This window comes from Zootoca vivipara, chromosome Z1 (genome assembly GCF_965207765.1).
Source record: "Zootoca vivipara chromosome Z1, rZooViv2.hap1.1, whole genome shotgun sequence".
NCBI lineage: Eukaryota > Metazoa > Chordata > Lepidosauria > Squamata > Lacertidae > Zootoca > Zootoca vivipara.
The window spans coordinates 32,177,612-32,192,059 of record NC_142583.1 but is presented as its reverse complement, the minus strand read 5'-3'; the positions used below and the strand labels follow the sequence as shown (position 1 = coordinate 32,192,059).

At 40.6% G+C, this 14,448-nt stretch overlaps 1 protein-coding gene across 3 annotated transcripts in view; it reads right to left on the bottom strand.

The window, feature by feature from the left end:
* Positions 1–14,448, bottom strand: part of MARCHF1 (membrane associated ring-CH-type finger 1) — a 126,073-nt gene that overhangs the window by 67,618 nt on the left and 44,007 nt on the right. For 2 of the 3 annotated variants that reach the window (XM_035111599.3, XM_060278682.2), the window contains exon 2: positions 6,848–6,987. The exons of the other annotated variant lie outside the window; for it this stretch is intronic. In XM_035111599.3, coding sequence (XP_034967490.1) covers positions 6,848–6,949 — 102 coding nt within the window. In that variant the 5' untranslated portion in view covers positions 6,950–6,987. The remainder of the gene's footprint in view (positions 1–6,847; positions 6,988–14,448) is intronic. 3 annotated transcript variants of the gene reach the window in all.

The following is a 14,448-nucleotide window of genomic DNA, read 5'->3' as shown; positions in this document are numbered from 1 at the left end:
AACTGCTAGTATGTGATGCTTCTGCGACTTGTGTGGGAAATCTTGCTGCCATTAACCCTAAGAGAAAAAAAAGGAGGTGTGATGATGTGCCATCACTTTCAGGGAGGTTGTACAAGGGGGGGAAATGCCTGCCCCAAAGGCTTCAGGGAGACATCTTTTTCCATGTACCGTACGCTCTCCTTGAGAGTGAAGACATGCCGTCACATCCTGTGGAAACTGCAGTAAGATTTACAAAATGTGCCACGTAAGTAACACTTTCTAGCTGTTCCAGGGGTCTAGTAGTGTAAAAAGAAAAAGGGGGGGAAAGCTCAGCTCTCAGACCACATTGTAATGGAATCTGATAGGAGTGCAGATTCCAAAGCAGACCCACATCTGATCCACACAATAGTCTGGGAGGTGCAGATTGTGTTAAGTCCGCTTTGGGTTGCAAACTCACCAAATATATTCTCCATCCCTACTAAGGAGTCTCTGTAGGAAAGGGGGCATACTAAGTGCCTATAAGAAATCAGTAAGGTGCAATGGGTATCACAGGTTTCAAAGATGATTCATCATAAATCACTGAAAGCATACCCAAAATAGGTCAGGTGAAAAGAAAAGATGGCTGTCCAGGATGGCTAACAATGAAAGGTGGGTGGTGGCAATATGTACACATCATATTGCTAATAGTTCAGTCTTTGGCTATATGTAAAAAAGAGAAATCTTTATGTATAAATGGAAAACAAACATGAACAGCAAATCCTCTTTTTCCATGAGGCATTAACACTGATTCACTGGGTACACTAGCAAGGAAATGGAAGGGGAGCCATAGTTTTTCCTCCTCTTAGATTTAAACTAACGATGGCGTTTTATAATCCTTCTGCTAGTAGCGATCTTGAATAATGTAGTTCCCAAGGCAGCAAAAAAAATTTTTGCATATACTCTGGAAGTCCCAACGGTATAGATGTACACATTGGGGGTTGGGGGTAGGACAAAAATATGTACTTTTTTATTATGAATCTTAAACAGTGTTGTTGAGATTGATTTGTTGTATAGCATCCATTCAGACCTGCAAATCAGACTGAATTTTATTTTCTTATCTAACACAACCAAGAAAATATTATTCAGAAAGAATGGTAGCTGCATGCGAAATGGGTGAGCTATGTTGTTTATGGTAAAAAAAACAACTCAATGATTTCTTTTCCTTAGAGAATGCTTAATTGTTAAATTCAGTGGTATAAACACATAGCCAAGACATTACAGTAAACCATATCTAAACTAGATTTCAAAATGCTTTTCCCGCATGAAAGTGTAAATTTGTTCTCTAGCCCACTTAAGATAATTCTCTACATATATTTAAATGAGAAAATAAAAAAATGGCTTCGTGCATTAGCTTGAGTCATAAGAAGTCATTTGCTTTGCCTTTGCTTCTGGTGTATGTCTCACTAGTATGGGATAATCTGGGGAAGGGAGATCTGGGTCAAGGGATGGAGTTATCTACACTCCTCTCAACCTCATGTTATCTTTTAGGATACTAAATGCTGAGGCTAAGAAGCAGCAACTCTTCTGTATATGCCATTGCTCTTGACTGGCAAAGAGCTGTGTCAATAGACTGAACCAAGGCCTCATCTGTAGTATACATTCAAAGCAGGATCATACCATGTTAAAGAGTCATGGCTCCCACCCCCAAGAATCCTGGGAACTGTAGTTTATTAAGGTGCCAAGAGGTGTTAGGAAACCCCTCGCAGAGCTAAACTGCTAAGAGTTCTTTAACCATTAATTCTTCTTCTCAGCGAAATCTGGGAATTTATGCTCCATTGAGTTTCTCATTTTCAATTTCAAGTTCTCCTGATCAGACAGCTGTAGGTATAGCCTAGAATTTGTAAGCAAATTAAATTAACACACACACACCCCAAAAAAACCCCAAAGGTTTTAACAAACTGTGCTGATATTCATTCAAGTTCTAAAATGCCAAGAAATAGCAACTGGAAAATTGCAGCTGTTAAGGGTCATGCTCTTAACAGTTATGTTACTTATAGATATGGTATACTATTCTATCCGTGGTTAGTTCAAGCATCACTATTACCTTGGCACTCGATAGGTGTTGCTGGATGTTGCCATTCTCAGATAGGAATCACTCACTGTCTAATTCGGGTTGCACAATTGACACCGATTTGGAGTTTTTGTGCAACAATGCTACTTTCACCCAAAACTAGGCTTTTTGCAGTAAGGCAAGTGAAAGTCATCCTTTCTCTTTCTTTCTAACATTGTCTCAAACTCTGCCTTCTCTTTCCATATATCTGAATTTCTTGTCAGCTTCCCAAGGAAGAGACTAATTTGTAGTAAACAGATTGAACTTTCCTCATTTTTCTTTAACATTTTCAAAAGTTCTTACATGCTCCCAATCGTAAAAGATTTCCAGCTTATTTTCTAGCCACTATTAGTAACTTCCCAGCGTCAGTCTAAATCAAACGTTTCATCTTCTATCACAGAGGCTGACAGAGAGGTTTTAGGTGACAAAAAGTCCAGGTCTCCCTTTCTAGAAAAAAGAAAAGCAGAAATTAAGGTAATGAAAAATGTCTTTTCTTTTCTGGCAGCTGGGCAAGTTTAACGCACTCTACTCAGTAGCCACAAGAGGAAGCCAATTTGGGTTGCTATGAAAGAGCAGCAAATTTGTTAATTGCATTTTTTACTGCCCATAATGGGAAAGGATATGCCAAAATAACTTGATCAGCCTTACACCCTGAACTGGAGTTGTGGGGAGAATCATTTACTACTTCATCTCAGGCAACAAAATGTTCTTGGCTGGCCCTGATGCCCACTAACTGAAGTTCTCAAGGAGACTTACAATACATTTAAAACACAACAAAAAGGCCAGAATTCTAAAGGAAAGGTGAATGTGTATGTAAAATCCCAGATATTCCAGCTCACTGCCACTTTGCTCCTGTAAGTGTGTCCAGATTGAAAAAACGAGCTTCTCTGAAAATTCAGAATCGAATAAGTTTTGGAAATGCAAAGAGAAAGAATGTATATTCTATCGTATGTGGTGGTCTTGCAATAAGGTTAAAGCTTACTGGGAAATGATATACAGTGAATTGAAAAATATGTTTATAATAACATTAAAAAAACACCCCAGAAGCTTTCCTTCTGAGACTTATAGGGTTAGAACTACCTAAACAGTATAGGAATTTATTCATGTATGCGACTACAGTGGCAAGAATGCTATTTGCCCAAAAATGGAAAGAAGTCGTCCCAACAAAAGAGGATTGGGTACAAATACTCATGGATTATGCAGAAATGGTGAAACTTACCAGAAGAACAAAAAATCAAGACGACAAACCTCTTCAAAAGGAATGAAAGTGGTTTATTGAGTATTTACTAACAAACTGTAAACAGCTTATGACTGTAAAACTATTGAAATGTATATAACTGAAAATGAAAAAGAAAAAAGAAAAGAAACGAGCTTCTCTGCGCTTTCACAAGAAGTCACATGAAACTTTCTTCCTTCTATTTTGATCATGGCAGTGCCCCCCCCCCGAGGCAGAAATGCATCTTGCTCTTGCATTTGAGAGTTGTGGTGCCAGTTCACAACTCAGGACATGGCTGCCAATGATCTGATATTGTATACTGTCTTACATAAAAGTCTTTATTGAATGAGAAATTATTTTGGGGAAGCGCTTCGTCTCACAAATTATATTCTTCATTTGAAAAGGAAACGATTATTTTTTCCCTTTCCTTTCCTTTTTTCAAATTTTCAGGGATTCTTTGGAGAAAAGATCTAGGAAAGAACTGCCCCACACCTCCCCATTTTTTCTGGTCCCCACCCAGGTTTCATATCTCTAACAATACAAAAGTCACTTAAGGGCTTGTCAGCTGGAAAATGCACTGAATTATATGTGAAGTGCAACAGGCGGAAGCACTGTTATGCATTAAAATGACATTCCTATCAGGAGCTAGTCTTCCAGCTACAGCTTCCAACCTGCACTATTGTTGCTAGCTTCTGAATTTCAACAAAATTATATTCTTTCCAGTAAAGCATCAAGTCCTAAAGTGCAATAGAACAGAGACCATGGAAAATTCAGGTATCTAGGGAGTGGGGGCTGCCATCATATGCACTTCAAAGCTCTGGGGAAATTGCCTATTTATCAACACAAGAACATGCTCTCTTACAGCTTCTAGACCATTTTGAAGTCAGCAGTACACATACTTGGGCAGTGGCTAGACTTCACGTGTTAATTGTTTTCCCTATGGAAAGTGGACTGGAGGGTGGGGAGAAGGTGAGAAAGTACTAGCAGACTTCTTCCACAAACGACTCGCTATCCCTTTCCAAGTGCCCAGTGGCAAAAATAATCTGCTCATCCTGACAAGTCTCCCGGAATAAATCTAAACCATTTGCCTCTGCTGTCTTCCACAACTCAGCCCAGCTTGCCACATTATCATTCGTCATAGTAAAGAAACCTGATTTCAAGCAATTATTCACTTCTCTTCTGTTTTGATGTCAGGTCCGTGTTTCAACAATGGAAGGGGCTGTTCCTTTCTTTCCCATTCCCTGTTCCAATGTTTCTTCTTGACAGCTCTTTAGTAATGCTTGACTGGATAGGTCTGCCTCATGTAAAACACCGAACATGTTAAGAAATGTTCCTGAAGAAAAGCAAAGTGTGAAAACTGACGTGCCATTTGTTTTGAGAAAAGCAACAATTCTCTATCACTTTAATACAAGAGTTTGGGTAAGAATTTCACTCAGAATAAACGGTTCTATTCACAAAATAAATGTCCTAGACAAAATATTGAGAAGGCAGCTAAGTAAATAGGTGCAATATGCTGAAAATGGGATGTACCTCGGGCACATGCTACATTGTAAAAATGACTACAGATTACTCCGCTTCTTGCATGACTTAAAATGTCCATTTATAAAGTATTGTTTTCATGCAGTAAGTAACCAATATTAAAGAAATGGTAGCAACTTTCGGAGGAGGGAGTGTATGTACACTAGACAGACAGGTAAATAGAATGGAGAAAAATAATAGCATGCTAACAGGTCTAGAATTGTGGTCTGTTGACACAATACAAACCTGCACAGTGCTACTACTGCCCTTATTATTACAATGGATGTGGCAGAGCTTCATTATGCATTGCTCTGGGTGCACAACAACTTGTAGCTCAAGACACAGCACTGCAGAATGTCAACACTGCCCCCCAAAGCCTCTGTCTTCATCCACTAAGCTTGCTGTGTTAAGGATAATAATAAAAAAGATACTGGCGAAGAGAGTGCACAAAACAATCCAGTAAACAAAGTTGCCACAGCTCGGCAAGTATGCAATGCAACATCTCCTTCCCCTTTATTCTGACATATCTGCCTTTTGACAATCGGGTCGCTAGGCAGTTGGCAAGACATCTTCCGGCCTCAATCATGAGCAATTTGGTCATTCAAACTCTTATTCAGGAAGCTGCATCTCTCCCAAGTCTGGCTGCACTCCTGTGAAAAATATTTAAATACTACTGACTTCAGTGAAATTCAGAGTTGCACCTAGAACTAGTATGGATCTACACAGTTTCTTTAATAAAAACAACAACTGGGCATCACTTTCACACACAGTAGCTGTGCTGGGATAAAATATCATGAATAAGAGTGATTTAGAGCTGGCAACGAACCTCCTAATGGCAGGTTGCATGGAATTGCATTCAAATTGAAACTTAAAACCGCTCCTACTCCCAACACAGTACGAATGGCAGCTAAGAGCTGGGAAAAATTAGCATCCCTCAAGCAAATAACCTTCAGAATGAACAACAGGCAACATATAATTTTCAGACAAAAACAGATTGCACTGATTATGTCTTTGGAACAACTATTCAGAGCAGTAAAATATGGGTTGCATTAATTCAGTCTCTTACATTTGTTCAAGATATATAAATATATATTTACTCAGAGTATACATATTGATGTTGATAAACATGCCCAAGTTAGGGCCATTAAATTCAAATGGTCTACTCTAAATGAAACTTAGTTAAATATCAATCATAGAAAGTACAATGGAATGTAACTTTTCCAATACAGTGGTACCTCGGTTGTCGAACGGTTTGGCTGCCGAACAAATTTGCTCCCGGACGCTGCAAACCCGGAAGTGAGTGTTCTGGTTTTTGAACGGTTTTTGGAAGCCAAACATTTGATGTGGCTTCTGCTTGAGTTCAGGAAGCTCCTGCAGCCAATCAGAAGCCACACCTTGGTTTTCAAACCATTCTGGGAGTCGAATGGACTCCCGGAACGGCTTAAGTTCAACAACCAAGGTACCACTGTATCTATTCTGTCAAAGCCTGCGATCATCCACCCTATGGAACATATGAAAAACAATATTTTAAATACATTTTCTTTCTCGTCCATGTCATAGGCAAGTTTACAAACCAAGCAAAGCAGCACTTTTAAATAGGGGCCCTCTGTTCATGTCATGCACTGACAACTATTAAAAATAGCCAAACATATCTGTTTGTAGGAGGGGTCATTTTTACCTTAACAATATTCTTGAAGCTGCTGAAAAGGAAATTTTCTGTTTATAGATGTCAAAGCGTGCAACTCTGTATTTACCTTGACAGAACAGCAATATTATTTCAACAGCCACCACATGCGAGCCAAAAATTAAAAGGGGAGAGGTGGTTGGCAACAAAAGTACAATATAGTTGGAAAGCTTGAAGAAAGAACAGTTTGCATTCAAAGCAAAACAAAAAGAAGCAGGCAAAGCCAAAGTGGTTTCAAATAAAGTACAATAAGGCAGAAGCACTACTGTTTTTTTAAAAAAGAAAGTTAATTTAGCACCTTTCAAAGGTTGTTGGTATGGATTTGCACATGCCATCATCATGAAATAGAACTTTCACTCACCAAGGCAGAGATATGTGAAGCATCACTTGTGACCTCGGGGGTTCTTGTGCTGTTTGGGAGTCTGTGAGGATTACGAGCTATCGCTTGGCACCAGCCCAACATTTTCTCCTTCCACTTATCCCTTTTCAATTTCTGAAATTCTGAAAATAATTCACATTCCCTGAAACAGTGGTATTTTTTAGTTTGTTGCATGTATGTCTCTGGGCATGCAATTATATATATATGTGCGTGCGCGTGTTTGATCTGCCTAAAAATAATAAAACTAAAATGACGGGGGGCAAGATGGAGTGGGGAATCTAGACCAGGCTTCCTCAACCTCGGCCCTCCAGATGTTTTTGGCCTACAACTCCCATGATCCCTAGCTAGCAGGACCAGGGGTCAGGGATGATGGGAACTGTAGTCTCAAAACATCTGGAGGACCAAGGTTGAGGAAGCCTGATCTAGACGCATCAATCCTAAACACACTTCTATCCAGAAACAAGTCCCAAATAAATGGGACAGTGGCTTCTGGCATACCTATGAAGTTAAACTATAAGTTCTTTACTAAGTAAATGTTGTTGGATCCAGATTTAGTAGACCAAAGATGGGGAACCATGTACAAACTGAGGGTCCTATTACCTTGTTAGAAACATTCAAGGGGGCATGTGCCAATAGTGGGTGGAGGCAGAGGAGAAAATAGGCAGAGCAATAGATGTAAGCAGGCTACATTTTAGCAATTCAAAAGTAATAGGTTTCTGCATGCATACACCCTCCATGTAGGCAAGCAAGAGGCATCATCACAATTCAAGAGCACATTTCATCAAGGCAACAGCACTTGAGGAGGGCAAGGGGTATGATGCAGAGGGGTTGCCTGGTCTAGAGAGGATGCTTAGAGCCAGAGAGAGAAGTCTGGAGGGACACACTGAGCTCCTGGCCTGCGGTGCCCTACCCCTGGAGTGTAGCCACTGGATTAAGTGGGATTACTCTAAATCTGGGTCCAACCCAATATTTTTTTTAGGACTGAGATTTCATAGGAAAATTACTAAAATGCATATATATATATACTGGGAGAATTGTGCACACAATATTACATTACATGCATTAATGAATGCTTTCTTCAGGTTCAAAATGTCATGTACCACCAGCAGATCAAAGACTACACACAGATAAATATTACAATCTAGTAACGAAACTTCTTCAAATGAAAATATATTCCACATTTTCCAGAATTAACCCCATTATATTCAAGTTTATGTTATTAATTTTTAAAATGTTCAGATAAAATAAAAACCCAGATCAACTGTCTTTAGACTCCAGATTTATGAAACATGTCACCAATAGTGTACTTTACAGCTGTATTCTGGATCATACCCTGTTGGAAATGGTACAACTCCAGGAGTACTCTCTTATGCTTTTTTTAAAAAAAGAAAAACCAAAAAACATTGCATGTGATCCTAAACATGCATAATTCACTCTCTCACTGTCTTATACACATCTTGTCTAAACTTTCCAAGAGTAAATATTACCAAAACTTACACTCCATATTTTTTAGTGGAATTCAAGCGTGTAGCCACAATTTACGTTGAATAATAAAAGCAATGCTGATGACAATTAACACAAAACTTTTGATTCAAATCAGATCCAGTACAGAGGTAGCCATGCTGTTACTAAAACGGACCTTTCAGACATTCCAGGTCCAGATATTCACACCGAGGCTTCTGAAATGTATAAGACTTCTAGAAGACTTCAAGAGGCCCTTGAACAAAAGGATTCTATGAACTGGTATATTGCACAGAAAATGCACAATGTCTCATTGCATTCACATTAAGTGATATTTGCCAAAACAGCCATTAACTCAACGAAATACGTATCAGGAGAAAAATGATGACCAATATGAATACTATGGTATGACAATGAGGAAGAAAATGGCTGTAATTCAAAACATCCACTTTTGGAGATTGCGATATGGCTTTCATCAGACCAGTTCAATCCTCACCACCACTGCACCACCTCATAAGGCACTACAAGATTTCTGAAGCTTCCCAAAATTTCAGGGTTGGTTTGTTGGGTGGGTGGGTAGCAGTTTCTCTTAAAGGAATTCCACTTAGTTGTCCTCTAGGTTGCTGCCTATAATGACAACTCACCAAGTTTTTACAGAGCACATTAATATTGACATTCATTCTAGGTGAAATGTTCTGTCCTCTGCCAAATTTTTGAAAACAATTGGAAATGCTGTTCCAAAGCTGAAGGCTGCCAACTAGTCTGATTGGTCCCCCTTAACATATTCATGCAAAAAAATCAGGCACCTCTAGAGCAGGCATCCCCAAACTGCGGCCCTCCAGATGTTATGGCCTACAACTCCCATGATCCCTAGCTAACAGGACCAGTGGTCGGGGAAGATGGGAATTGTAGTCCAAAACATCTGGAGGGCCAAAGTTTGGGTATGCCTGCTCTAGAGGCTTAAGGAGTCATCATGCTTTGGAAAATATGCTGCCAATTCAACCTGTGAATATAAAATTTTTGCATCCCTTGCATACTTCTGTTGTCATACTGCTCCATCAGGGTCTGATCACAGATGAAAATCAAGACAGCAGTGCTCAGGGATCATTATAACACAGAGTTTGACAAAGTACAATAGAAAATAGAAAACAAGCATAATAACTAGTACTTTCTTGCATACCTAGATAATGTGCATATTCTGATGAAGTGGGGGAATACTGCAATTCTGTAATTTTTAACTGTGTTGAACTCCCACAGAAATTAATATGATCTTACTTGAGCTAATATTCACATACACAAGATTATTTGAAATTACTGTGACCAACTGAGTCTAAGAACACCAGGCCAATAAATCCATACAGTCAATATCATATGTTCTTATAGGCTCCCCAATCTTGTACTGTATAATGTATATGGTTGTTCCTGGCTACAGCTGTGCTGGAATGTGGGGAGTGACAAGCATTTTGTCCCTTGATTTGTCCCTGGAAACTACACTTGGGTTCAAACCAGTATTTTAAATAACTCAAGGGAGATGTAAAATTTAAAGAAAATTAATACAAATTACAGTCTGATATATTAAAATTAACATCTGTTTCATCTACAAAAGGCAGCTCTCTTTTATTAATGCCATGTAATTTAAATATCTCAACAAGAAACAATGAGACACTTTTTAAGTCAAAAGTTGAAGCTGTCTGATTCCTTAATAAGACACACAAATGGCATTAAACAAAAGGAAATGAAACACAAAGCATTTTCCCACACATATACTGAACGACTTATTCCTCTTTCTCGGCAAGATTCCTAACAGCAACAGAATGAAGGAAATTTGGGAGTTATTAGCAAAGATGGACAAGAATGTCCAGGGCTAGAATGGTAGTGGGCAGGGGTGTAGCAAGGGGGGAGCGGAGGGGGTGGCCCGCTCCTAGATCCGTCTTTTGGGGGGCAGCGCAAGCAGCGGCGCCGGTGGCACCCCGCTACGTAGCACGCATGCACAGTGCTGACACGTAGTGACCCATGTGTCGTGCGTAGCGCCGCTGCACATGCACGCTACGTAGCAATGCCCTGTCCCCAGGTGTGTCTCATGTTTGCTGCTCCGGGTGACAAAGCGGCTTCCTACACCACTAGTAATGGGGGAGGTATCTGAGCTTCTATGTGCTAACAATACTCTATTTTATTTATATGAAAGTTTTCAAAAAATAAAATAAAATAAAGCAGTGGACAAAACTATAAAGAAATACAGAGCAAATACATTAATATGCTTCGTTTTAGCAGAGTGGCAGCCAGTGAAGTTCTTTCAGCAATGGTGACATATGCTCACATTAGGTTGCCCTGCAAAGCAGCCCAGCTGCTACTTTCCCGTCTAGGTGCATTTTCCAAACCAGCCTTAAGGAAAGCACAATTCAAGAGTACATTGCAAAAAGTTAAAATGCCAGCCGTTTGGACCAGCTGCAATGGCTAACTGGAACAATGTGAACAATGAGCCTGTAGGTGAAAGATAATCTAAATACATAAATGAATGCAGATATAATTGGATCAGGGTCCTGAGAGATGTGTGTAGTTCCCCCCCCCCATTGTCTCTCAGGGTAGTTATTCAGTATCATTGAAGGGTAAAGGAAGAGTATGTGCCATAAAGTGAAATAGCCGAGGACTGCTAGACCTCTAAAGCTCTCATACACAGACATGTAGCTCATGCCCAACATCAGTACTTATCAACTTAGTGCAGTCTGTTACAGCTGTATTAGCAAAGAGGGCTGAAAAGGAAGACAACCTATCCAGGGACAAGGGGGTAGGCAACTATTCCCTAGTTTGTTTTTTAAAATGCAAAAACAATATTAATGGCCTACATTGTATGCTTTTTTCAGTTGCTGGTCTTGTTACGGCTATCAGTGGTCATGTTTTTAATCTTGCCAGATTGGATTGAAGGCCTACAAATGGCTACTTTCCTTGAGAATATGAAAGGAACACAGGAAGCTGCCTGATAACAGTCAGACCATTGGTCCAGCTAGCTCAGAAATGTCCACAGCCCTCCCGGGTTTCAGAAAGAAGCTTTTCCCAGGCACACCTGGAGATGCCAATGATTGAATCTAGCGCCTTCTGTGTGCAAAGAGTGTGGTCTGTCACTGTCACCCTAGGCCCTTTCTGATCTTGAGGAACAGCAATGGGGTGAGCTTGGTAAACAAGAGGGAAATTTGACATAGGGAAGGCATATCAAATAAACTGAAAGAGTATTGGACAAAAGGGTCTGCACCAAACAGTTGCAGTCTATATCCAGGGTCAGTGTACCCAAACCCGATTGAAGTGCAGAGTGTTTGAGGACCAGGACATTCGCAGGGGAACCAAAGTGCTTGTTTACAAAGCTACTGTACTACCAGCCTTACTGTATGCTTGTGAAACATGGACCACTTATGAATGCCATCTCCAACTCCTCGAAAGATTCCATCAATGGTGTCTCCGAAAAATTTTACACATCACTTGGGAAGACAGGCAAACTAATATCAGTGTACTGGAAGAAGCAAAGATCACTAGTGTTGTAGCAATGATTCTTCAACATCAACTTATTTGGACTGGTCATGTTGTGCCGATGCCTGATGATCGTCTTCCAAAGCAACTACTCTATTCCAAACTTAAAAATGGAAAGCGTAATGCTGGTGGTCAACAAAAAAGGCAAATCTTAAGAAATGTAGTATAAACATTGACAACTGGGAAACACTGGCCTGTGAGCGCTCCAGTTGGAGAACAGCCTTTACCAAAGTGTCATGAGCTTTGAAGACACTTGAACTCAGGACGCAAGGGAGAAATGTGCTAAGAGGAAGGCACGCTTGGCAAATCCACACCGTGATCAACTCCTGCCTGGAAACCAATGTCCCCACTGTGGAAGGACGTGTGGATCCAGAATTGGCCTCCACAGTCACTTACGGACCCATTGTTAAGATTGTGTTTATGGAAGACAATCTTTCTCGGCTACGAGTGATCGCCAAAGAAGAAGAAGACCCAATCCCATTTTCTCAGTCTGCCACTCATGCCACTGGCAGTACATGAGGGGAAGGGGGGAAAGCCACAGGGTTTGGTGAGGGGAGTAGGAGAAGCAACCAATCTGCCACACACTCGAGAAATCAGTGGGGCTATAACCATTACTCTTGTTTTAAGTATGTGCTGACCAGTTTACTCTAACTTTTTAAAGAATGTGTGTGCAGTGTATCTCCCCTGCTAAAATGTGTCACGGTCCGGTCGGCGGGCGTCAGGACCAGAGGCAAGATGGTGGTGAAGAAGCGGGGTTGAAGGCAGAGGCGAAGGTCCACGGGGCACGAAGCAGGGCGAAGGCAAAGCGAGGGTCCAGGAGCAAGAAGCAAGGCGAAGGTCCACGGGGCAAGAGCAAGGCAAAGGCGAAGCAAGGGTCCAAGGAGCAAGGAGCAAGGTGAAGGATCCAGGAACAAGAAGCAAGGCGAAGGTCCACGGGGCAGGAGCAAGGCGAAGGCGAAGCAATGGTCCAAGGAGCAAGGAGCAAGGCGAAGGATCCAGGAACGAGAAGCAAGGCGAAGGTCCACGGGGCAGGAGCAAGGCGAAGGCGAGGCAGGGGTCCGAGAAGCACGGCAGCAACAAGGCAAGGGTCCAAAGAACAGGAGGCCAGATGCAACCAGGCAGGGATAGCGTTGCTGTGGCAAAGAGCTGAAGGGAAATGCTGGGCTTTTATCCCTCCCAGCTCCTGCCACCAGGTGCAGTGAGATCTCAAGTGGCCTCACCTGGGTGATTACTCCTTGCTTCTCCAGCACAAGCTGAGGACTTCACCTGTGTGGCCACGCCTTGCTTCTCCAGCACAAGTTGAGGCATGCCCCAGTCCTGCAAAGCACTACAGGCCCCAGAGCCTGACTCCTGCCCATACTCCTGACAAAATGAGTTTTCCTGTTCAGGGTACCAGCCAGGCATAGCTTCCAAGCAGGACATTCCACTTTTCTTCATTGTCTCACATTCATTTTTCTTTTTGTTTTACAACTCTTGTTCTATATTACATGCTGCTGCTTAGCATCCTCATTGGGCTGATCTTTGTGGTTTGCCAACTGTGCAACCTTTTGGGTTCTCCCAATCTTGCTGATGTCTCCTCATTTTTCAGTGGCTTTATTTTGACTATAATCCTGGTGTGTGGTATTACCGTAGTAATGACTGTCATCCCACTACAGAGTCTGCTCCTGAGTATGACTAATATTGGGTATCACCCAATTATTTCATCTTTGTTATCTCAATCCAGTTAACAATATGATGAAATTTCTGTAGCAACAGTATGATAGTATAGAAAGCAAGTTTATAGATTCCTATAAAATTCATTTTTATGTCAGGACATAACTAGTCTCCACCTCCACACACAAAAAACACACTATTCTATTTTTAGAACTCATCTGTCACTAATTCCCACTATATTTACTTCAAGAGAAAATTACCCCTTTGATCCCTGTTCTCTGTAGCAGTTTAGCTAATGCCATACAACATATATTTATTCAACAACTTCTAAGTTCAGAGAATTACTAGGAAATGAATGATCTAGAATCAAATACAAGTGCAGCTTTTATTTCAGACAGCTTGACAGAAGTCCTAATTCTTTGACTTGTAGGAGTCCAAAATAATTGGTTTTCATTAACAAATGTTAAATATTTGTTATTGAAACTTGCCATTAGTTAATTTAAAACAGCAGAAACAAGAATTTTACAGAAACTTTCTCAAAGAAAGGTGAAAAGTATTTGGAGAGAACTAAGCGGATGCCTCTCTTTTGTTTATTGCTTTGCACATTTAGATGAAAAATAAAAATTCAAAGTAAAAAAGCTGGAATACACTATTAACAGGCTTTGGGGAAAATATCTAAAAGTAAAATATATTGGAATTACAATAATTGTGAAATTACGTTTCCCAACAATGCAAGAAAGAAAATGTTTATAAAATGATATATTAATGGTGTGATATATCCTGTAAGATAAAAAAAAAGTATCAAACTGTATTATGCCACAAATGCAGACTCAGTGCATGTTTGGTGGTATACTGGAAAGTTATGCATTAATTCCAGGGAGGGGAATGTTGTGACGTGGGGTTTGTGATTTCAGCTCTCTTGACATAATATGCTGGAGACAGTTCTCTAG